The 25791-nt window shown below is 44.4% G+C and overlaps 2 protein-coding genes across 3 annotated transcripts in view; both read right to left on the minus strand.

Moving 5' to 3' along the window:
* CEMIP (cell migration inducing hyaluronidase 1) overlaps positions 1–25791 on the minus strand; it is a 147940-nt gene that overhangs the window by 103823 nt on the left and 18326 nt on the right. The window lies entirely within an intron of this gene.
* LOC148523700 (cell surface hyaluronidase CEMIP2-like) overlaps positions 1–25791 on the minus strand; it is a 102121-nt gene that overhangs the window by 26207 nt on the left and 50123 nt on the right. For both annotated transcript variants that reach the window (XM_088472939.1, XM_088472938.1), the window contains exons 18-19: positions 22028–22243; positions 1569–1777 (exon numbers count right to left, since the gene is read on the minus strand). In XM_088472939.1, coding sequence (XP_088329065.1) covers positions 1569–1777; positions 22028–22243 — 425 coding nt within the window. The remainder of the gene's footprint in view (positions 1–1568; positions 1778–22027; positions 22244–25791) is intronic.

Here is a 25791-nt window from a genome sequence, read left to right on the forward strand (position 1 = left end):
CTCAGACGATGGGAAGTTTATGTGAGTATGTGTAGGGTACTGTAACATTTCTGATGCTAATACTACTTGCCTCAATAAAAGGAACAGAACCTCCCCAGATGCCCTGAGTACTTTATATTACCTTTGACGTTTGTGGCTGTGTCAGGCCAGAATGTATCAGGGACACCAGTACACAACTATCAGCCCAGAGAAGTCATATTTCTTATTCATATGGTCTACAGTATTTGATTTATAATATCAGCATTCTAGGCTTGTGCTGACACAGCATTAACCTGCAGACAGATTCTGTGTCAGCACAAGCCTGTGTCCTGCTCTAAAACTTCAGCGGGTGGGGCAGTGACTCAGTGGCTGTTATTCTTTAGGAGAGGACAATTTGCATATTTTTTCCAGAAGTTATAGCATGGAATTCTCCTATCTCTGCTCAGAGTGCCAGCGAGGCTGCTCAATGCTTTCTATGGCCCCCATTTATTAATGATCATTTTTGCAACGCGATCAGGGCATGACAATATCACCCATGATCACATTGCAAAATGCGATCATAGCGGCCAGATGTATCATCTGGACCATGCAGGGACAAGGCCCCACGAAAGGAGCCCGTCCCTGCGATGTCTCTGGAGAGCTGCTGGCCAGTGCAGGGGGTGCTGCGCATGTGCAGTCCCGTGGTCTGCACATGCACAGCCGCTATAGCCAGGGAGGGTTCTGGTGGATCCCTCCACCGGCTAATAGTGTGCGGTGCAGCCCATAGGGAGATACCTGCTGTGGTCCCTCCTTAATACATCCGAGGGATACTTAAATTTTGAGGTAAACCCCTGAAAACTGGTGTTTTCGGGGATTATTATACCTCAAATATACTTTGATAAATGGGGCCCCCAATCTAGTAAAACTATTGGGTGCAGGGCTCGCAGTACTTGCTACGAAAATTAAAACTGAAGAATGGTTTATGGGGAAATTAAAGAATTAAGATTATTATGAGCAACAACATATTGAGCTGTGGTTGTGTAATTGGTGGTGCTATATAAAATAATAATAATACTAAGAAATGTTTCTTTGGGATGTTGGCATGAAAGAGTCTGAAGATTTGGGGGCCATCACTTTGGCACCACTTCTAGGTTATGAGGAGGATTTCGGTTAGCTGGATGTTCCAGGTAGAAATCTGCAGAACATTTTTCTATTCCAACTACCCTGTCACAGAGACAGTTCTTTACTGTGGATTTTAAAAGACATTTAAAAAGTTGTAGTATCATATAGCTGTTGCTGTGGTTATAAGTATTAGGGACAGGACAGGGAATAGGATTCATTCTTTTAGGGTATCATGAAGGTGGATGAATGGGATGATTGGCCTGTGTTATATCAGCAAGATATATAGGTATATAGTACTATATAGCTGCATGTGTGTGATTAGTGTAAATGCAATCTAGTAAGAGAAGCAAGGGCACTTTATGTGTATCTGAAGATGATAGGTGTGCAAGGTGCCAATCTTCATATATTTACCCAGTCCCGAGTATTAAAGTATTTCAAATTGGTGCAAGTTACATTGAGGCAGAAAGTAATTATAATGTGTTTGGTACCTGTTGAAGTTGATTGGGTATAGGATGACTTCTCTTGGGGATTGGCCCTCCCACCGGATAGTATAGGGTTGCTGTAGCATCACCACTGGCTGGTACTGCTGGTAAGGTGCTCCCTTATTCACACCCACAAGTCTCAGTGGATGGGAAGGATACGTTGCCCTGGCCACCAATATAGTGAGGTTTTCAGGGCGCCTGGCCTGGATATACAGCTGTAGGGATAGTGATGGGAGAAATAACAACAGGTAGGGTGAGCTCAGACACCAATGGGTAGCATAGTATATTTAGTGAAAATAAGATATAACTTCTTCAAAATGACACTATACTGAATACACACTCATCATTTATTTAAAGACAATACCAGATTTGTACGGTTCTTGCCAAGTAAAGCACGGGAATGAAACGCTTACCTTTGGATAAACTTATTTTTCTGGAAATGCCCAAATGCAACTTTCACTAAACACATTGGGCTGACGCATAGTGAGAGCTATGTCAGTTTGCATAGTGTCAAATATATAAAATAACTCTGCACACGCCCAGAATACAGGCCGCGTACAAACCCGCCCACATGCAGGTTTCTGTTTAATTCTCTCATTTACACCCACTTGCATCTGTATAGGGAAGACAGCAAAGGGAAGGGGTAGAGTAGACTAATGTAGGCCAAGTGTAATAAGAGCGCATTCTAACTGTAGACTGGTACAGGGACACATATTTGCTGGTGATACTAACTGTGTCCTTATAACAAGTCATGAATGGGTTGTTAGTTACCCCCTCCCAGAGAGCCAGGGGAGACTTTAAGGGTGCGCTGGAGGGTTGTCCCTATGGAAAAGTGCGCAGAAGCCACTGATAGCCAACCACATGCCACAATTTAACCACAATTACAATTAAACTGAATGCATCCCAATCCAAATTTCCAGCAGCCCATTTGCTGTCAAATACAGCGCTCAGGGTTTATACTGGGAGGACAGAGAACCAAGTTAAGCTCCTCTTTGGCTGAGAGGTGTGCCCCAACATAAACTGAGAAATAGGCTTGAATATCTATGTAAGAGCTATAGGTTTTTTTCATGAATAATCAGAGATGCAACCTGACTTGGAATTGTTGTCTGGGCAGAGCTAAACTAAGGGCCTGATTCAGCAAGGATTGCAATATGCACGCAGGCAGCTTTGCAACTCCGTCCTTGCTAATATGCAAATGCAGCAGGAGGTGTATGACACCCCCTGCTGCATTTGCAATCCCAGCACTGCGACGGAGGTCGCAGGCTGGGATCACCATCGTGACAATCGCAGGTCGATGGTGGACGGCGCCGGGCGGCCGGCCAGCTGAGTAAGCTTCCGCTTACACAGCATACTTGCCTACCCTCCCGATTTGGTCGGGAGCCTCCCGAAAATCGGGTGCCGCTCCCGACCTCCCGGGAAGGCAGGCAATTCTCCCGGCTGCCGCTCACCCCTCCTATCCCCCCGCTATAACTCCTGTAACCCCCGCGGGGGGCCGGTGACGCGATTCGCGTCATTTTGGCCCCACCCCCTGCTGCACAATGCCTATTTTATCGGCATTGTGTAGCGGGGCAGGGCCAAACTGACGCGATCGCGTGACTCCGCCCCCGCCACGCGCACAAGTGACGTCACCCGATCGGCCACTCCCCCTTGTCTCGGCCACGCCCACCCCGTCCTGCGGATCTGGCTGCTCCCTCCCGGAAGGAGCAGCCAGAATGTCGGCAGGTGTGTTACACAGGCTGGCTGACTTGCGAGGCCAGCAGATTGCATACATCCACGCAGTCCCTGGGCTGGCCACTCCCAGAAAACAGGGCGGACACAACCCGTTTCAGGGAATGCTGTCCGACCCCCCACCGCCCCTTAAATGACTCTGCTTGTCAATCAGGCAGAGGCATTCAAGGGCTTACGAGCGTCTTAGCAGGAGTCATTATGCACACTCGCAGAATGGGTCCTGTGCACGTGCAGATTCCCGATAATCGGGAATCTCCGTTCAGCAGTACACTTGCGTGCACTGCTGAATCAGGCCCTAAGACCCCATGGAGTCCTAGGCAAGAAATTGGTTTGAGCCTTAATAACATAATTATGGGTTAAAGTAATCTGTGCCCCCAGTGTCCACATGGCCCGAGGCAGCCCCTAGGATGCCTAATGAATGATCTGGCTAGGATTCTGGGAATTGGTTTTTACCCTTCAAGGGTTTCCAGAATATCAGACTTCATATAACAATAAATTAAGTCAAATGTTATAAATAGTTTGTGTTTAAAAGGGGAGAATTTAAGGGTATAATAAAAATATTAAATATGTTACCTGCCCAGGGTATACAGCTACTATACATCTATGCTCTCACAGTGCTGCATAATGGGTTAATAAAGAGAATCGTATTAATTGGTAAGATATTTTTATCTTGTACATCAATTCATGGAAAAGGCTGTCAGACAGTGATAATTGCTCTGGGTGTAACACAAAGAACAGTAGAAAATATTTTCAGATGAAGCTGCTGCGACAAAGGTACAGAGCAAATTTGAAAAGCTGAGGTATGGGAAAAACACATAATCTACACCCCTAATAGGAATGTAACCTGTTGTCAGAGAAACAGAACAAACTGATTTACAATTTACAGCACAGACAGACTCACCAGCGTTTAATGTTTCGTGACAAAGCAGCCCAAATTCCTCCCTCACTTTACCTGTAATGCGTAGCATTACCCTAAAGACCCTTTCTTGGTACATTAAATCTTTTTCTTGTTACCTGGCTTTAAATCTACAATTTGGCACCTTCACTTCTGGTAATTACAATTCTTACAGTTCACCCGTCTGTCTTTGGGATCAATGAGACAGCTCAATTTGGACTTTTTCAAGGCATCATCCTAGAAACGTGCGTTACATATGCTGTGTGATATAATTATAATGCTACGCAATAAACATAGTGGATTGATATGTAAAATACTTATCTTATACTTTTTTATGTAAAATACTTATCTTCATACTGCGCTTATGCACAAAAATGTGGATGTTTCTACTTATTTGTTTAGTACTTTTATCTTGTATTTGCATATAAATGTAATTGTATTTTACATGATAAATATGACTTATAAGATAGACTGTCTTATGTATATGACACTTGGGGCAGGATGCTCCAAGCCCAGAATGTGGTCAAAACTCTGAAAACTGCAGTTTTCAGGAGGTTGACCGCATTCCCCATATGCACTAAGCCACCACGGCTTCTCTTTTTGCGGACCCATGGAGGCGATAATATGCAAATGCTTTCTCTTGTGTACTACAGTGCACGTGAATGTGCTAGCCCTGAAACGCCTACTATCAGCGTTGCTGCACGGTGTAACACTTCCGTGGTTATGGACAATCCACCATCAGCGCACCATCACGTGCACCACCATCACGTGCACCATCATCACTTGCACCTGCCCTATGGCAGGTGCAGTGTCTGCCTGAACATGGCCTCTGTGGCTGCAGTTCTGCTAGAGAACGCAGCCACTATCACAACGTAAACATGGGCATTGCGTGCACTTAGTGTGCGCCTCTGAATCAGGCCACAAGGTCCTTACGGACTGTAGACTGTATGCCTCTGTCTGGACAGCAAGATATAGATTAATTATTAAAAATATGCCCTAAAATAGCATTAAGATGTCATAAACGGAACCTGACAAGTGGTTAAAAAAATACAGTTCATAGTAGCAGATGATGTTCCATTGTTAGTGATCTCTGGACAAGAATGAAAGATAGGGACATAAAGGTCCCTCCAAATATACGCTAATTTCCAAAACTTAGCCCATTGAAGCCACAAGCAAGAGAGCCTATTATGGGCCTGATTCAGAGATGTACACTATTGCCACCCCAGCTACGAATTTGAACGCAGCGGCTGTACAAAAATATGCAAACGTCACAGCCGCTTTTATTTGTATTGAGACGCCCATCAGCAGCTTCGCAAATCCAAGCGACTGCGTACAAAGATGCATCTCGATCGCAGATAGGTCAATTATCAGACTTCTGAGTAACCTTATGGTCATGCAGAATGGCCATGGGAACACCAAAGCCATTTTTTCTGCGTATGGGATCACAGTCGCAGGCAGAGACATGGCACAAAAACGGTCGCAACACGTCTGAGTTTGAGTTGCCACCTCCCCGTTGGGGTCCACAAATGGCCCCCGTCTGTTAATCACTTGTGAAATAATCTTCACTGCGAGCGGCCCTGGTAATGAAACTTGATATTTTTGCGCACTTCGACACCTACACCTACACAGATTACCAATGATCGCCCAAACTGCTTAAACACTGGCATTGCGTCCATCTGTAAATCAGGCCCTTGGCACCAGTCTCATGACTTTCTGAATTTTGACACTTCTGAATTATAGTTGGGTCACAATTAATCAATAATCAAGCCACAAGAATAGAAAATACTTTGAAGATTTCAATAATGGCTGACAGGACCACAAGAAGCCTTTTCTTAATGAGGAGGAGAGCCCATCCTGATATCCCATGCGGAAGCCCAGTATACAAGCAGAAGCAACCCCTTAAGGCCTTTTAACAATAACAGGGGGCTCCTATGAAAACGAGAATACTATGGAAAGTCATAGCTTCTAAGACACATATAAACTCTAACTCTAAGATTACTATGAAAACATCACATCTGGTCGGAGGTTGCTAATGTCTCACCAGACAACGGTGTCCTATCAATATTGCAGGGAAACATACATACAGATACATCCATTGCAGCCTGGCACAAGCTTTGTTTCCCATCATGAAAATTGCATAGAACTATGAGGAGAGTCCTAAAACCGTAAAAGTGCTGGACCAATTTGTATGGAAAAAACATTTCCATATGGATGTCTCTTAGAAATCCGGAACACATTAGGCTGGAATTACCTCTGTAATGGACTGTAGAAGGAAGCTAGAGCAAACCCATACAAGCATGAGGAGAATATACACACTTCAAGCAGATAGGGCCCCAGAGAACATACAAACTTCATGCAGAATCTATTTTCCAGTCTCATTTACTAACAAAGTTCTCTATCAGGAATACCCTAATAATAGGACTGGCCTAATGCCCAGGATTTCTCCTTACACATCCCCTATTAAGAAAATTCCAGTGCCCACGGGTACACCACAAATACCATGGATAACATACATGCTTTAACAAAAGCTTTTATATAGGTGCTTAGGCATTGGTACACTATACCCTCTCTCCGCCCCGCACATGTGCTGCTAGAGATGACATTCGACCTACTGTATGGTCACAACCAGTGGCAGACAGGAGCCGCTGATGGTCACAAGAGATGCTGTTATAGATGGATGGGAGGATTCTCACAGGCAAAGCAATAAGGGCTATATGGTCAAGTAGAGGAGTAAAAGGCACATAACCCAAAGAGCATTAAAATACGCTATCAAAATCTTAGCACCTCTAAACGCACATGGATTGTCAGTTCTAATACAAATATACAAACAAATATACAATAAGATTGCAGTCCCTTACCTTACCGCACAGGCTTTAGAAATTTGGACCTGTGATCTATGTATACAAGTTCACCTCACCGCCTCATACCGCACAGGAGAGTATGCCGCCAAAAGCCTTCCCTCTACCCTCCCCAAAACTTGCAAAAATAAAGTAGAAGTAAGATACAAAGATATAGATGTAGGCTTATCTACCAAACACACAGACACTTTGGCGTGTGGTTAGAGTCTGGTCCCCAGGTGCTTGGAAGATGGGTGCCATGGGAAACTCTGGCATTGCTTTATGCCTTGCCTACTCCAGCTTTATCTTCTAAGAGTCTTACATAAAGTACGGGCCAATCAGGTAAAGGATATTGAGCTAATTTCCCAAATTCACCATCCGGAATCTGTTTTTATCTGTTCAGATTACTAGTTACGCGTCCAAATATTCTCTAGGGTTTTCTCATAACTGATTCAAGGGGACACCAGACCTCCAATAGACCCTTCCTCAGTGCATGTTGATGGTTGCTTTAATAGGTTGCTAAGGGAATTATTTGCATAGTGGAAGCTACTGAACTCCTCATTACTGTCTTTGCACATGTACCTACTAGGGGTGTGCACCGGCCACTTTTCGTGTTTTGTGTTTTGGTTTTGGATCTGGATCTTTCTTCGTGTTTTGGATCTGGATTGGTTTTGCCAAAACCACCCTTCCGTGTTTTGGGTTCTGGGTTTTGTGTTTTGGATCTGTATTTTTTTTAAAAAAAGCATAAAAACAGCTAAAATCACAGAATTTGTAGGTTTTTCTGCTCCTATGCTATTATTAACCTCAATAACCTTAATTTCCACTCATTTCCAGTCTATTCTGAACACCTCACACCTCACAATAGTGTTTTTATGTCCAAAAGGTTGCACCGAGGTAGCTGGATGACTATGCTAAGCGACACGAGTGGGCGGCACAAACACGTGACCCATCTAGGCGTGAAACTGCAGTGGCGGACAGAATGGCAGTTTGAAAAACTAGGCCCCAAACTGTACATAATGCAAAGAAAAAAAAGAGGTGCAAGATGGAATTATCCTTGGGCCCTCCCACCCACCCTTATGTTGTATAAACAGGACATGCACACTTTAACAAACCAATCATTTCAGCGCCAGGGTCTGCCACACAACTGTGGCTGAAATGATTGGTTCGTTTGGGCCCCCACAAAACAAGCTGGCAATTAATCTGTCCCTACACAAACTGGCTCTACGGAGGCAAGATGTCATCCTCATCCTCCTCATCCACCGATTCCTCACCCTCTTCAGTGTGTACATCCTCATCCTCACAGAGTATTAATTCGTCCCTGCTGGAACCACAGGTCCCTCTGTACGTTCTGGAGGCTGGTCTCCCTGGAAGAGTTGAATTGTTGAAGTTGTATGAACATCATCTTCTCCACATTTTGTGGAAGCAACCTCCTACGCCTTTCGCTGACAAGGTTCCCGGCTGCACTAAAAACTCTTTCGGAGTACACACTGGAGGGGGGGCAACTCAGGTAAAATAGAGCCAGTTTGTACAGGGACCTCCAAATTGCTTCTTTTTCCTGCCAGTACAGGTACGGACTGTCTGACATGCCTACTTGGATGCTGTCACCGATGTAATCCTTTAACAGACAGACGCACGCTTGTCGCTGCTGCTTTGAGGATGCAAGTGCGGCTACAGCCCACACAATTCACAAAGACAGAAAAAAAAAAATAATATTTTTATTGTTTGTGGAGCGCACTTTGAGGGTTACACCACCCTTTAACAGACAGACGCACGCTTGTCGCTGCTGCTTTGACGATGCAAGTGCGGCTACAGCCCACACAATTCACAAAGACAGAAAAAAGAAGAAGAATATTTTTATTGTTTGTGTAGCACACTTTGAGGGTGTCACCACCCTTTAACAGACAGACGCACGCTTGTCGCTGCTGCTTTAAGGATGCAGGTGCGGCTACAGCCCACACAATTCACAAAGACCGAAAAAAAAGAACAATATTTTAATTGTTTGTGTAGCACACTTTGAGGGTGTCACCACCCTTTAACAGACAGACGCACGCTTGTCGCTGCTGCTTTAAGGATGCAGGTGCGGCTACAGCCCACACAATTCACAAAGACAGAAAAAAGAATATTTTTATTGTTTGTGTAGCACACTTTGAGGGTGTCACCACCCTTTAACAGACAGGCGCACGCTTGTCTCTGCTGCTTTGAGGATGCAGGTGCGGCTACATCGCACACAAGTCACAAACACATTAAAGAAAATGTTTTATTTTTTGGAGCACTTTGAGAGTTACAACACCCTTTAACAGACAGACGCACGCTTGTCGCTGCTGCTTTGAGGATGCAAGTGCGGCTACAGCCCACACAATTCACAAAGACAGAAAAAAGAAGAATATTTTTATTGTTTGTGTAGCACACTTTGAGGGTGTCACCACCCTTTAACAGACAGACGCACGCTTGTCGCTGCTGCTTTAAGGATGCAGGTGCGGCTACAGCCCACACATTTCACAAAGACCGAAAAAAAAGAACAATATTTTAATTGTTTGTGTAGCACACTTTGAGGGTGTCACCACCCTTTAACAGACAGACGCACACTTATCGCTGCTGCTTTAAGGATGCAGGTGCGGCTACAGCCCACACAATTCACAAAGACAGAAAAAAAAGAAGAATATTTTAATTGTTTGTGTAGCACACTTTGAGGGTGTCACCACCCTTTAACAGACAGACGCACGCTTGTCGCTGCTGCTTTGAGGATGCAAGTGCGGCTACATCGCACACAAGTCACAAACACATTAAAAAGATTTTTTTTATTTTTTGGAGCACTTTGAGAGTTACAACACCCTTTAACAGACAGACGCACGCTTGTCGCTGCTGCTTTGAGGATGCAAGAGCGGCTACAGCCCACACAATTCACAAAGACAGAAAAAAAAAGAACAATATTTTAATTGTTTGTGTAGCACACTTTGAGGGTGTCACCATCCTTTAACAGACAGACGCACGCTTGTCGCTGCTGCTTTAAGGATGCAGGTGCGGCTACAGCCCACACAATTCACAAAGACAGAAAGAAGAAGAATATTTTTATTGTTTGTGTAGCACACTTTGAGGGTGTCACCACCCTTTAACAGATAGACGCACGCTTGTCGCTGCTGCTTTGAGGATGCAAGTGCGGCTACAGCCCACACAATTCACAAAGACAGAAAAAAAAGAACAATATTTTAATTGTTTGTGTAGCACACTTTGAGGGTGTCACCACCCTTTAACAGACAGACGCACGCTTGTCACGGCTGCTTTGAGGATGCAGGTGGAATCTAGACGGGATTTGGAACCGAGGACACACTACCTCCATCAATTGTCTAAATCCCACTGCACTAATGGCGGATACCGGACGCACGTCTAACACCAACATAGCAGTCAAGGCCTCAGTTATACGTTTTGCTTCAGGATGACTGCTGTCGTACTTCATCCTCATCGCTAGGGACTGTTGGAGGGTCAATTGTTTAGTAAAAGTAGTGATGTTCCTACTTCCTCTCTGGGATGATGAACAACTCCCAGCAGCAGCAACAGCACTAGGAGGAAGTGGTTCTTGATCTTTCCCTATTTTATTTTTATCGGAGAAAGTTTGGTCCTCCATTTATGTTATATTGATATATACATGCGGCTAAAGCGCACACAAACACAGAAAATATTTTTTTATTTTTGCTGGAGAGTAGTGCACTTTGTGGGTTACACCAATCTTTAAGAAATGAGCCAGCCGGCTCTTTACTTATGGGACACAGGCGCACGCTTGGCGCTGCTCCTTTGTTGATGCACGTGCAGCCACAGTGCACACAAGTCACAAACACAGAAAATATATATTTTTTTGTTTTGGAGTGTACTTTGGGGGTTACAGAACCCTTTAACGGTCAAGCCAGCCGGCCCTTTACTTATGACACAGGCGCACACTTGGCACTACTTTGTTGATGCACGTGCGGCTACTGCGCACACAATTCACAAACACAGAAAATAATTTTTTTTTTGGTTTGGACTGGAGTGTACTTTGGGGGTTACAGCACCCTTTAACGGTCAAGCCAGCCGGCCCTTTACTTATGACACAGGCGCACGCTTGGCACTACTTTGTTGATGCACGTGCGGCTACTGCGCACACAATTCACAAACACAGAAAATAATTTTTTTTTTAGTTTGGACTGGAGTGTACTTTCGGGGGTTACAGCACCCTTTAACGGTCAAGCCAGCCGGCCCTTTACTTATGACACAGGCGCACGCTTGGCACTACTTTGTTGATGAACGTGCGGCTACTGCGCACACAATTCACAAACACAGAAAATAATTTTTTTTGGTTTGGACTGTAGTGTACTTTCGGGGGTTACAGCACCCTTTAACGGTCAAGCCAGCCGGCCCTTTACTTATGACACAGGCGCACGCTTGGCACTACTTTGTTGATGCACGTGCGGCTACTGCGCACACAATTCACAAACACAGAAAATAATTTTTTTTTGGTTTGGACTGGAGTGTACTTTCGGGGGTTACAGCACCCTTTAACGGTCAAGCCAGCCGGCCCTTTACTTATGACACAGGCGCACGCTTGGCACTACTTTGTTGATGCACGTGCGGCTACTGCGCACACAATTCACAAACACAGAAAATAATTTTTTTTTTGGTTTGGACTGGAGTGTACTTTGGGGGTTACAGCACCCTTTAACGGTCAAGCCAGCCGGCCCTTTACTTATGACACAGCTGCACGCTTGGCACTACTTTGTTGATGCACGTGCGGCTACTGCGCACACAATTCACAAAGACAGAAAAAAGAAGAATATTTTTATTGTTTGTGTAGCACACTTTGAGGGTGTCACCACCCTTTAACAGACAGACGCACGCTTGTCGCTGCTGCTTTAAGGATGCAGGTGCGGCTACAGCCCACACATTTCACAAAGACCGAAAAAAAAGAACAATATTTTAATTGTTTGTGTAGCACACTTTGAGGGTGTCACCACCCTTTAACAGACAGACGCACACTTGTCGCTGCTGCTTTAAGGATGTAGGTGCGGCTACAGCCCACACAATTCACAAAGACAGAAAAAAAAGAACAATATTTTAATTGTTTGTGTAGCACACTTTGAGGGTGTCACCACCCTTTAACAGACAGACGCACGCTTGTCGCTGCTGCTTTGAGGATGCAAGTGCGGCTACATCGCACACAAGTCACAAACACATTAAAAAAATTTTTTTATTTTTTGGAGCACTTTGAGAGTTACAACACCCTTTAACAGACAGACGCACGCTTGTCGCTGCTGCTTTGAGGATGCAAGTGCGGCTACAGCCCACACAATTCACAAAGACAGAAAAAAAAAGAACAATATTTTAATTGTTTGTGTAGCACACTTTGAGGGTGTCACCACCCTTTAACAGACAGACGCACGCTTGTCGCTGCTGCTTTAAGGATGCAGGTGCGGCTACAGCCCACACAATTCACAAAGACAGAAAGAAGAAGAATATTTTTATTGTTTGTGTAGCACACTTTGAGGGTGTCACCACCCTTTAACAGACAGACGCACGCTTGTCGCTGCTGCTTTGAGGATGCAAGTGCGGCTACATCGCACACAAGTCACAAACACATTAAAAAAAATTTTTTTTTTTTTGGAGCACTTTGAGAGTTACAACACCCTTTAACAGACAGACGCACGCTTGTCGCTGCTGCTTTGAGGATGCAAGAGCGGCTACAGCCCACACAATTCACAAAGACAGAAAAAAAAAGAACAATATTTTAATTGTTTGTGTAGCACACTTTGAGGGTGTCACCATCCTTTAACAGACAGACGCACGCTTGTCGCTGCTGCTTTAAGGATGCAGGTGCGGCTACAGCCCACACAATTCACAAAGACAGAAAGAAGAAGAATATTTTTATTGTTTGTGTAGCACACTTTGAGGGTGTCACCACCCTTTAACTGATAGACGCACGCTTGTCGCTGCTGCTTTGAGGATGCAAGTGCGGCTACAGCCCACACAATTCACAAAGACAGAAAAAAAAGAACAATATTTTAATTGTTTGTGTAGCACACTTTGAGGGTGTCACCACCCTTTAACAGACAGACGCACGCTTGTCACGGCTGCTTTGAGGATGCAGGTGGAATCTAGACGGGATTTGGAACCGAGGACACACTACCTCCATCAATTGTCTAAATCCCACTGCACTAATGGCGGATACCGGACGCACGTCTAACACCAACATAGCAGTCAAGGCCTCAGTTATACGTTTTGCTTCAGGATGACTGCTGTCGTACTTCATCCTCATCGCTAGGGACTGTTGGAGGGTCAATTGTTTAGTAAAAGTAGTGATGTTCCTACTTCCTCTCTGGGATGATGAACAACTCCCAGCAGCAGCAACAGCACTAGGAGGAAGTGGTTCTTGATCTTTCCCTATTTTATTTTTATCGGAGAAAGTTTGGTCCTCCATTTATGTTATATTGATATATACATGCGGCTAAAGCGCACACAAACACAGAAAATATTTTTTTATTTTTGCTGGAGAGTAGTGCACTTTGTGGGTTACACCACCCTTTAAGAAATGAGCCAGCCGGCTCTTTACTTATGGGACACAGGCGCACGCTTGGCGCTGCTCCTTTGTTGATGCACGTGCAGCCACAGTGCACACAAGTCACAAACACAGAAAATATATATTTTTTTGTTTTGGAGTGTACTTTGGGGGTTACAGAACCCTTTAACGGTCAAGCCAGCCGGCCCTTTACTTATGACACAGGCGCACGCTTGGCACTACTTTGTTGATGCACGTGCGGCTACTGCGCACACAATTCACAAACACAGAAAATAATTTTTTTTTTGGTTTGGACTGGAGTGTACTTTGGGGGTTACAGCACCCTTTAACGGTCAAGCCAGCTGGCCCTTTACTTATGACACAGGTGCACGCTTGGCACTACTTTGTTGATGCACGTGCGGCTACTGCGCACACAATTCACAAACACAGAAAATAATTTTTTTTTTGGTTTGGACTGGAGTGTACTTTCGGGGGTTACAGCACCCTTTAACGGTCAAGCCAGCCGGCCCTTTACTTATGACACAGGCGCACGCTTGGCACTACTTTGTTGATGCACGTGCGGCTACTGCACACACAATTCACAAACACAGAAAATAATTTTTTTTTTGGTTTGGACTGGAGTGTACTTTGGGGGTTACAGCACCCTTTAACGGTCAAGCCAGCCGGCCCTTTACTTATGACACAGGCGCACGCTTGGCACTACTTTGTTGATGCACGTGCGGCTACTGCGCACACAATTCACAAACACAGAAAATAATTTTTTTTGGTTTGGACTGGAGTGTACTTTCGGGGGTTACAGCACCCTTTAACGGTCAAGCCAGCCGGCCCTTTACTTATGACACAGGCGCACGCTTGGCACTACTTTGTTGATGCACGTGCGGCTACTGCGCACACAATTCACAAACACAGAAAATAATTTTTTTTTGGTTTGGACTAGAGTGTACTTTCGGGGGTTACAGCACCCTTTAACGGTCAAGCCAGCCGGCCCTTTACTTATGACACAGGCGCACGCTTGGCACTACTTTGTTGATGCACGTGCGGCTACTGCGCACACAATTCACAAACACAGAAAATAATTTTTTTTTTGGTTTGGACTGGAGTGTACTTTGGGGGTTACAGCACCCTTTAACGGTCAAGCCAGCCGGCCCTTTACTTATGACACAGCTGCACGCTTGGCACTACTTTGTTGATGCACGTGCGGCTACTGCGCACACAATTCACAAACACAGAAAATAATTTTTTTTTTGGTTTGGACTGGAGTGTACTTTGGGGGTTACAGCACCCTTTAACGGTCAAGCCAGCCGGCCCTTTACTTATGACACAGGCGCACGCTTGGCACTACTTTGTTGATGCACGTGCGGCTACTGCGCACACAATTCACAAACACAGAAAATAATTTTTTTTTTGGTTTGGACTGGAGTGTACTTTGGGGGTTACAGCACCCTTTAACGGTCAAGCCAGCCGGCCCTTTACTTATGACACAGGCGCACGCTTGGCACTACTTTGTTGATGCACGTGCGGCTACTGCGCACACAATTCACAAACACAGAAAATAATTTTTTTTTTGGTTTGGACTGGAGTGTACTTTCGGGGGTTACAGCACCCTTAACAGTCAAGCCAGCCGGCCCTTTACTTATGACACAGGCGCACGCTTGGCACTACTTTGTTGATGCACGTGCGGCTACTGCGCACACAATTCACAAACACAGAAAATAATTTTTTTTTTGGTTTGGACTGGAGTGTACTTTCGGGGGTTACAGCACCCTTAACGGTCAAGCCAGCCAGCCCTTTACTTATGACACAGGCGCACGCTTGGCACTACTTTGTTGATGCACGTGCGGCTACTGCGCACACAATTCACAAACACAGAAAATATATTATTTTTTTAGCACTTGGGGGGAGCACCCCTGATGGACAGAGCACCCCCTGGACAACACTACAGCACCCCTTTAGGACTGGGACACTGCACAGGACTTTGGAGTGGACACAGCCCCTATGGAGAACTGACTGCACAACACAGTCCAGCCAGCCCCTATGGACTTTGAAGTAGTGGACACAGCCCCTATTAACAACAGCAGCACAGCACAACACAGCCAGCCCCTATGGACTTTGAAGTAGTGGACAACAGCAGCACTACACTACACTACACTACACAGCCCTAACTCCCACCCTCCCTCTTCACTGTCCACAGCCGAGTGAGAAAATGGCGCCGACGCGGGTACCTTATATAGGATCCAAAACCCGCGAGACTCGGAAGGCGGGATGATGACGTTTTGCCTCGATTTCAGATCCGAGTCAGGCAGGAAAAGTCGAGCCTGACTCGGATTGGACTCGGATCGGGGGGGCTCGGGGGGGTTCGGATTTCAGAAATCCGAACCCGCTCACCCCTAGTACCTACCTAAAGATAATACAACATAACACTTGGGAGAACTCTAATAATAAGTCTATATTCTTCAGCAGAGATAAAAATTGATGTAGATTTTCCTAGTGGCAAAATTCCAACCTCTATAATCATCGGTCCAGCCCATAACTTGACAATTACTAATCAAACGCAAGAAAAGTTATACCTCAGAGTAGTGATTCCCAAACGCATTCCTCCGGGAGCACCATCAGTGCATGTTTTCCAGGTCTTCTCACAGAATCACAAGTGAAATAATTAGCTCCACCTGTGGATCTTTTAAAATGTGTCAGCCTGTAATGAATACACCTGTGCACCAACTAGGAAAAATGGAAACCATGCACTGTTAGTGCGCCCTGAGGAATGAGTATGGGGAACACTGCCTTAGATTAATGACAGGGGCATCCCTTTTTAGCCCACTAGTTCCAAATAAGAACTTGGGATATTGACCTATTACTGATACTTTATTCCTCACCTGGCAGCTAAGGCTGATAACACCAAAGTTATCATTTATATATACAAGGGACCTGTTGGCTTTCTGAACATCAGACGGTTACACATCATTTTGAAAATGGTCAATGAATTAAACATTCACACGTTCATCCTTTTCTTTATATTGTATCAGAGTTGAAAAATGACATACAACTCACAGCCACCCTGAGACAGAACACCTCTCAATTACTCTCAATCCCTTAGTGAAGGCACTTACTACGATCAGATCATTCTTAATTTACTACCACCTAAAGTACACATATAAGGCAATCCATGGGCGATCCATCATCATCTGATTCTTGATTAAAGATCCAGGAGCCAAAATGATCCACAACAATGGAGCTCCCAGCTTTGGTACCATCATATATTCTAATGTTACATGTATATTTGCCACTCCCAAACTTGACACATTGCCAAAGCTAGATTATGTAGAAAGGACAAATAGGGGTAAATTTACTACAGTGAGAGTTTTTAGAAGTGAGTTTTAAAAGTGATGTTGCCGATAGCAACCAATCAGATTCTAGCTGTTATCTTCTAGGAGGTGCTAGTTAAATGTTAAGTAGAATCTGATTGGTTGCTATGGGCAACATCACTTTTAAAACTGTCTTCTAAAAACTATCATTTTAGTAAATTTACCCCCATGTCCCAGACACAGAGGTACAGAAGTACAGGGGCAGCAGCCTACCCCTTGTTTAATCCTCTCAACTCTCATGATCTTGTGTATTCCCACCTGGAGAAATAACAGTTAGTATAACAGGTTTACTTATGTTATATAAATGGTCCTGCTGGGGAAGGTGAGGCCACAGGGTGATACATTCTGAAGATAAATAGTGCAATGTTTGAATAAAAGATACTTCAAGCAGTGTGTTTATGTCTGTCTTTCAGATCATTTATCTATGTTGTTTGTGGATAGCGACAGCTTTTTCAGGATGTCAGTTTATCTGGAAAGCTGCCATGATGCATTGCACTTATACAGTATGTATTTCAGATGTCAGTGCTCTGGGGATTTTTAGACATTGCACAGTTGCCTTGTCAAGTTTACCATGAAAAGAAACACTTCTGAATTTGAGAATGAGTCGGCATTGGAATAATGGCCCTCATTCAGAGCCGCTCACTATTTGCGGTCGTTCGTTCTAAAACAAGGGGTGGCTATTCAAATGAACCGTTCGCTAATTGCGGTCTGTTCACGCCTCTAAGTCTGAACGAGCGAGCAAAACTTGCGGTTGTAATTTTGAAAAATACGCCCCCTTGCCGCTCGCACCATACGTCATGTCCGCTATTTATTAGATTAATCGAGTACATCGAACAGCGTATGAACTGCTCGCTATTCTTGTGGCTGGTTTTTTTCAACCGCTATTTTGCGAGCAGTTCTGAGTAAAAAAAAACCAAGTGACGTGGTCAATGACGCTGCTTTGTTAATTATGCAATCCCTTAAAACGCCCGTTTTGACCTTTAAGCACGCCTGCGTTCGAATTCCACACCCCCGTTTTCAAGCACCTTCCCCTGTTACCACCCACATACGCCTCCTTCTGTCACTCAAAATAGCAGGCATTCGCTATATAGCGAACAAACGATTTTCGGCCGCACTGACTGGTTCGCGCATGCGTATTAAAATCCGTACGCATGCGCAGATGTGCGAACATCGGTCAGAACGAACGAGCGGCCGCTTACGAGCAGCTCTGAATTAGGGCCAATATCTGCTACTTGTTAAGTCCCCCATACACGGGGCGATTTTTCACATGATCTGGCCGTTTTCGACTGATCGTAACGACCAATCGTGTGAAAATTAGTGTTTTTTATACACGATTACGATGCGATGCGCGTCCCCGGCAACGTGGATCGGCATGGTAGATCAGATGGTATTGCAGAAAGATTGCGATCCATCGTGTATGATTTGGCACACATCCTACGCACCTTGGCAGCAGTACGATGCGATGTACGATGTCCCTGGACACTCCCCTCCTCCATTTACAATCGTTTGGTCGTTTGTAGAATTGCACCATTTCTAAATACAAATCGTACAGAATGTCAAGGGAAGAATTATCAAGGGAATCGTATGCGAGATCGGATCGGATTCAAATTGCCCCATGTATGGAGGCCTTTAGAGCGGTAGCTGAAAAAGTTATGCTGTGGCCATTTACCGCAGTTTGGATAAATTGAAAGTGCTTTATGTCTTCCTGTAGTATAGCTACGCCTGCAATGTCAGCCATTTTATAGCTTGAACCACTCTGTGCCTCATACCTCAGTGATGTCACTAGCTCCTAGAGACTACATATGCTGAATGTTGTTGGTTATGCCCACAAAATTGTAGGGATGTGTGCCAACCCCTGTGTTTTGGATCTGTATCTCCTTCAAGGTTTTGGATATGGATTTGGTTTTGCAAACCACTCTCAAGTGTTTTGGTTTTGGTTTGGATCTGGATTTTTTAAATAAAAAATAGATAAAAAGTAATAAAAACAGCTAAAATCATGTAATTTATGCAGTCCAAAACCTGAAATTCGGATTTAAAATCCGAATTCTGAACCGCAAAAAGATCAGAACCGCGACCAGGATTTACCCGGATCTCCTCAGGAGATTAGAACCGTGACTCAGATTTACCTGGATTCACGAAATTTGTGTGGATTCGGATTTCTGGAGAACTGAACCGCACATCTCTACAAAATTACACTATGAGTAGACAGCATATGGAGGGAATTCAATTATATGTGCCTTGCCGTCAGGATATAGCCGCAATGTTGAGGTGCGTACAGGAGGGAGGTAGGTTCAAAGGAAATTTGAGAAAAACTACTTTACAGAAAGGGTAATGGGTAAGTGGAATAGCCTCCCATCAGAGGTGGTAGTGGTTAATTTAAACATGATTGGGATAGGCATAAGAATATCCTTATAAAGAACTAAGGGGTCTATTTACTAAGCCTTGGATTGAGATAAAGTGGATGGAGATACAGGCTGTATTTGAAAAATGACAGTTAGGACCTGGCTGGTTGGTACTTTACCTCCGACCACTTTATCTCTCTCCAAGACTTAGTACATAGACCCCAAAGTACCAGCCAACCAGCTCCTAACTGTTATTTTTCAAACAGAGCTTGTTACATGGCAGTTAGGAGCTGATTTGCTGGTACTTTATCTCCGTTCACTTTATCTCTATCCAAGGCTTAGTAAATAGACCCTAAATTGTTTTTGTATTACGGTAAGAAATATTCACTCATTTTCCTGCACATCTCTAAGAGGTGCGAGGAAATATAAGTGAAGATTCATTGCTGCAGCGTGCCTTCCCCACCACTTCAGAGGCACTCCAAGGCATATCACCGAAAATTGAATTGCACACACATGGGCATAACTACCATAGCTACAAGGGGTCCAGCTGCTATGGGGCCCAGAGCTGAGGGGGACCCATCTTCCTTGTCAAAGTTACATGTGTTATATACATTTTTCACCTTTGGGTGGTACATAGGTGCCCTTACAAACTTTTTCTATGGGGCCTTCAAATACCTAGTTACTCCCCTGTTCACACAAATCATCTCTCTCCTGAGCTTAAAGAGAATATTATAATGGTAACCAGCAGTGTGTTGTTGGCACATGACAGGCAGAAAAATAGTTCGGAATTTTAAATAAGACAAATGAGCCGTGCCTGAATCATGACTGTGGGAATGTGCAGACAACTTTTCTAATAAGGCAATGTTTGATGGGATGTTTTGTGCTACATAAATAGCAACGGTAAAAAAAGGATGTACTTATCACAAAATATTTTATTCACATTAAAAATAATATTCTATTAAACAAACAGAATTTAACAATGTTATGCCAATGTACAACATGACACTGAACACATACAATTTGAGAGGGAGCCCAATTTGGGAAAACTGTATGCATGTGAGCCTTACCATATGAACACTAGATAAAATGGTTCTAATATAAATAATATATGATACACTATGCAAACATAGGATACAACACCTGTCCAACATGACCTGACCATGTCCAATGGGCAGGTGTTGTGTCCTATACAGACACAGGACAATACCCAACATGACCTGACCACTAGACGTGATCATAAAACAACTTAATTACAATCTATATACATGGGATACTACATCTCTCAACATGGCCTAACCACTGCACACAATATAATTATCTTATACTGTATACAGACTTAGGACATAATACATAGCCAAACATAACCTGACAAATGGACATGGCAATTATATAGATCTATTACTTCAATACAAAGTATAGGGGCAGCATATTAAATATATTGGGCCTGAATCTGAGTTGCATGGTATGCTGATGTTGGTGGAGTTGAGCAATTTTTTGTAACTGCGCGTGTGCAAAAGTCCCTACGGCGCATGCGTTATACAGAACATACACACAGAGGCGCTGTTGCGGATGAGATGCACAGTATCAGTGATGTCTTGGAAAAGTGCTGGGCGTTCCTGGGCGGTGACTGGGAGGTGGCTAAACATGGGTGGGCGTGTTATGGGAGTGCCGTGGGTGTGTCATTGAAGTATTTGCCTACTTAGATGTTGATTCATTTTCGTTTGGAGGCCGTACTCAAATGGTAACTCTGTGCCTGCCATAGGCCTGGTGCAAGTTTCGATAGTGTAACTGATGCACCAGGCGGTAATTCAGCATGTATGGATGCTGACAGTGGGCATCTCAGTCCTTGCACATTCAAACAAATGGATGTACACCAGGGACTGTAGCGCCATTTCCATAAAGTCGGAGATAGATGACCGCAAATATACGCGGCTACTTTGCATCTCCCTCTGAATCAGGCACCATGTATCAATCCTTTATATTAGTCCCTATTTCACTCCGGCCCTGATTCAGAGCCGGACGCTCTGAAAGAGCGCTCGCTCTGAATTAGGGCGTTTTTTTTTTTTTGGGAGCGGCCTCCTGGCCGCTCGCATAGCTGTGGGTGACCACCCACAGCTATAGCGAGCGGCGAGGTTGATGGTCGCGATGGTCAAGACCATCGCGACCATCAGGCTTATGATGAGACCCTTGTGGTAGGGTCTCGTGGCCGCAAGCCCCAGAGAGCTTCTGGCTCTAACAGAGCCGGAAGCTCTCCCACTGACATCACTGGTGATGTCAGTGGGCCCCCCCCCAAACGGCAAGCGTTCCATTGAGAACGCCTCCATTTGGCCGGCCACCCCCCTGGCCCGCCCACCAAACGGGGCGAGCTGTCACTCACCATCGACAGCTCGCCCCTTTGGTGCGAGACCCGGAGCGACGGAGCACCCGTCGCTAGCCGGCTCCGTCATGCGCATGCCCAGTGGCCAAACATGGACCCGGTTGCAAACGGTCAGTGCTTGCGACCGGGTCTGAATCAGGCCCTCCATCCTCCCCAGATACAGACACACATTATTTAATAGTATGGGTTTTGGCTAAGGGAGGACCTCAGAGCCCCTGGAGGAGACCCAAACATGGGGAGAACGTACAATACTGCCCTGGTCACAATAAGCATGAGCACTGGACACAGTCATAATAATTAGGCCCATTTGGTTGTCTTAGTACAGTATTTGCAAAATCTACATAATGCAGCTTAAGGTTCATATACAACTGCTGAGCACCCACCTGAGCGTATCTGCCTGTGCACATCACTCCGTTCCACCGTGGCACTGTAAGGCATCCTGGATGGCGCAGAATATAATTGTCTGCTCGCCCAACAAACGTATCAGGATATCCAGTCACTGAGCCATCCAGGTCATGGAAGATTGAGCTCTTGTCGCCATCATAGTCATTAGATCCAAACCACTGCCCAGAGCGACCAAAAAATACTTTGAGCCCAACCTAGAGACAGGATTGGAAAATTAAAGTCCAGCAGTGCCAAGATGTACAGTATGATCATTGGATGGGCAAAAGGATTTAGGCCCTCATTCAGAGCCGTTCGCTATTTGCGTTCGTTCGTTCAAAAACAAGGGGTGGCTATGCAAATGATCCGTTCGCACATTGCAGTCTGTTCACACCTCTAAGTCTGAACGAGCGAGCAAAACATACGATCTTTTATTTCTTAAAAACGCCCTGTGGCCGCTCGCACCATACGTCATGTCCGCTATTTATTAGATTAATCGAGTACATCGAACAGGATATGAACTGCTCGCTATTCTTGTGGTTGGTTTTTTCAACCGCTATTTTGCGAGCAGTTCTGAGTTAAAAAAAAACAAGTGACGTGGTCATTGACGCTGCTATATTAATTATGCACACCCATAAAACGCCCGTTTTGACCTTTAAGCACGCCTGCGAACGGATCTCCACTCCCCGTTTTCAAGCACCTTCCCCTGTTACCACCCACATACGCCTCATTCTGTCACTCAAAATAGCAGGCACTCGCTATATTGCGTACAAATGATTTTCGGCCGCACTGACTGGTTCGCGCATGCGTACTAAAAACCGTACGAATGCGCAGATGTGCGAACATCGCTCGGAACGAGCGTACTGCCGATAGCGAGTGGCTCTGAATGAGGGCCTTAATGCGTTCCTTAATCCAGTACAGACTCCTTTGGTTTTAATATGTAATAAACTATCTTCTCCTTGTGCCGTGGTTAATATGTGGATTAGGAAAAATATTTATCATCTGTCAAGATCATAGCAGTGAGCAGCAACTACATCTGCAGCAAATAAGTAGGGTAATTGCACATAGTAAGATTTGTTTTGCAGATGTGGGAAGATATCCTCTCTGGGAGCCAGAGGAATACAAATAAAATATATTTGGCCTGATAAATAAAGTAGATCATTAAGATGGGTTCTGGGTTCTGTGCTTAAATTCTCTTTATCTCTATTACTGACACATTTAGCGCATGTCTTAAGTAATTAATAAAACCACGTAACAGAGAGTTGCAGTCAGATTCTAAATAAGGAGCATTCTCTTTTTTATAAGTACATCGCATAGACACGTGTAAACACTCTGCTGATGCCAGAAGAGTGAGAATGTATAATTGCATCTGGAGTCATTTGTGATCTATCTGCTACAAACTAGCATATTCCAGTATATGGAGGGAGAGGGAGGCTGTGCTTTTGTGGTGCATAGATAAAATCAAACATTTATAAATATGCACAATCTCTGAGACAGGATAAATAACAAATAGACAATGCAATACTAAACTTTTATAGGACACCACTAAGACAATAGAAATACAATAAATTTTGAAATCATTTTAACAGAATATCTTGTATCACTTTGTTTAGTGCCCAAACGATCATCATTGTTAGTACACTGCTACAAAAAGATATACTTGGGTCTATGTACTAAACCTTGGAGGGAGATAAAGTACCAACCAATCAGCTCCTAACTGTCATTTCTCAAACACAGCCTGTAAACTGACAGTTAGGAGCTGGTTGATTGGTACTTTATCCCTGTCCACTTTATCTCTCTCCAAGGCTTAGTACATAGACCCTCTTATAGTCACTGGCTGAATCCTCCACTGGGCAGCAGAACCAATATAGTGAAATATGAGCAGCTGCATTTTCTTTCACTTAAATGTAATTTTACCACAATATTTTAAATTCTGTAACTTTTTTTAAAAAGTTCTGCTTTTCACAGAAACCTGGACCAAATTGGTAAGCTATGAGACGTTTGTTTACATGTATGTAACTACCAGACATTTTATTGGCAAGTTACGCAGCATGATGTCATTATCGGCTCCATGTTTCCACTTCCTAACACTTTGCTTTATGTTTGTATATAGCACTGATAGGTAGTCTGGCGTAAAACTCTAGGAGCACTAGCAATGATAGGATGTAAATGAGATGTTCTGTCATATTACAGCTTGTCAGAGTACAACTCACTCCCTGCTCTCAAAGGTAGCACAACAGCATGGTAATCTCGCATTATGCAATCCCTCCCACAGATCTGAGTTGTGCATTAAATCACCTTGTTTATTACATGTTTGAAACAGACAAAAATAATTAGGAAATAACAGGAAACAAAGACCAACTCTATGTATGGAGCTGTACATGCTGTCCACTGTGATGACATGCGTTCCAGTGTGTTACCCAAGTCTGGATAAAAACATGCAATATATTATATTATAGTGTAACTGATCTACCTATTATAATGTCCACAAAGTGTATACATATGTATGTACTTGTTTTACTTTGGTATGCTTTTGCTCTCCTGTCAGTCTCCAGAAGGCAGCAGGTTATGCATACTCTGGTAATGATAGTGCTCCAGAGTTGCACGAAGGTGTATGTTGTAATGGACATGGATGGTACCAGTAAGATCTCTTTAGTTTAATCCTCAGTATGAAATACATATCTAAAGGTGTCCATACACGGTGCAATAAAGCAGCCGATCCAACGGATTGGTACGATTTGGCTGCTATATCGTACCATGTATGGGCATGATATCGGACAGAGCGTGCACCCGTGGGGTCGTACATCGCACCCCCAGATCTTACGGCAGATTCAGTCGATCTAGGGATGCGATGTGCGATCCCATGCAGTGCTATGCGGGTGGGGGAGGGGGGAGCCGGCATATCGGGCGGTCGGCCACCCGATCGCACCGTGTGTGTGGACCGCCCAATATGTCTGATGTCGGATGCCCCATCGCGTTGCACTGTGCATATTGCACCGTGTAAGGCCATCTTAACTCTGCGCAACCTTTTTATTTCCCTCTACTGATATTGATGTCTGTGGAGGCTGCAAGTCAGCAAAGAAGGAAAAAGCCAACATGTTTTGTCCTGAATTCTTGGCACATGGCTGAGGAATAATATGTATTTTCTGATTCATCTATCCACATTCATTGCTACTCAATCCATAGATTTAGAGATTTGTGTGCTGCCTACGTGGGGAACCCAACCCTACGTCAGCATCGTACAAGAGGGCTCGGGTCATTTGGTTAAGGTGGGGTAATGTGGACATAGCATTCTCCCGGCACAGACAGACATTAACTCTGTTTGAAGAATTTTCTCAAGATTTATATTTGCAGAGAGCAATGAACCTTAACTCTCCGATAGCCAGGATGAGCGCATTTGACCAGGCATGGTACAGGATGGCTGATCCTTGAGTTGTGTCTCCACTGGCACTACCTAGTTAATCATCCTTCCACTTAATGTCTTTCTCCTGCAAGACTCAGCGGGTCTGGCATTTCAGGGTGTAGCTCAGAACTGGTTCAGACAATTCTTCTGTTTTATGATGGATAATGAAAAGCATATCAGCTGAGCTGAGTACAAGCTCAGGAGAAAGGTCAGGGCAACCTGCAAGACACCCACACAGCTACCACATACTTTGCAGTAAGAACTCAGCAAGGGATGAGCTGCCAACACAAACACACTATCAGACTGGAGCTCAGCAATGACTAAGTCCTCAGCATGCTATCTCTCTGCTTACAGCATGGTTCT

This window comes from Taudactylus pleione, unplaced genomic scaffold, assembly GCF_031769625.1.
Source record: "Taudactylus pleione unplaced genomic scaffold, aTauple2 ptg000129l, whole genome shotgun sequence".
Classification (NCBI taxonomy): domain Eukaryota; kingdom Metazoa; phylum Chordata; class Amphibia; order Anura; family Myobatrachidae; genus Taudactylus; species Taudactylus pleione.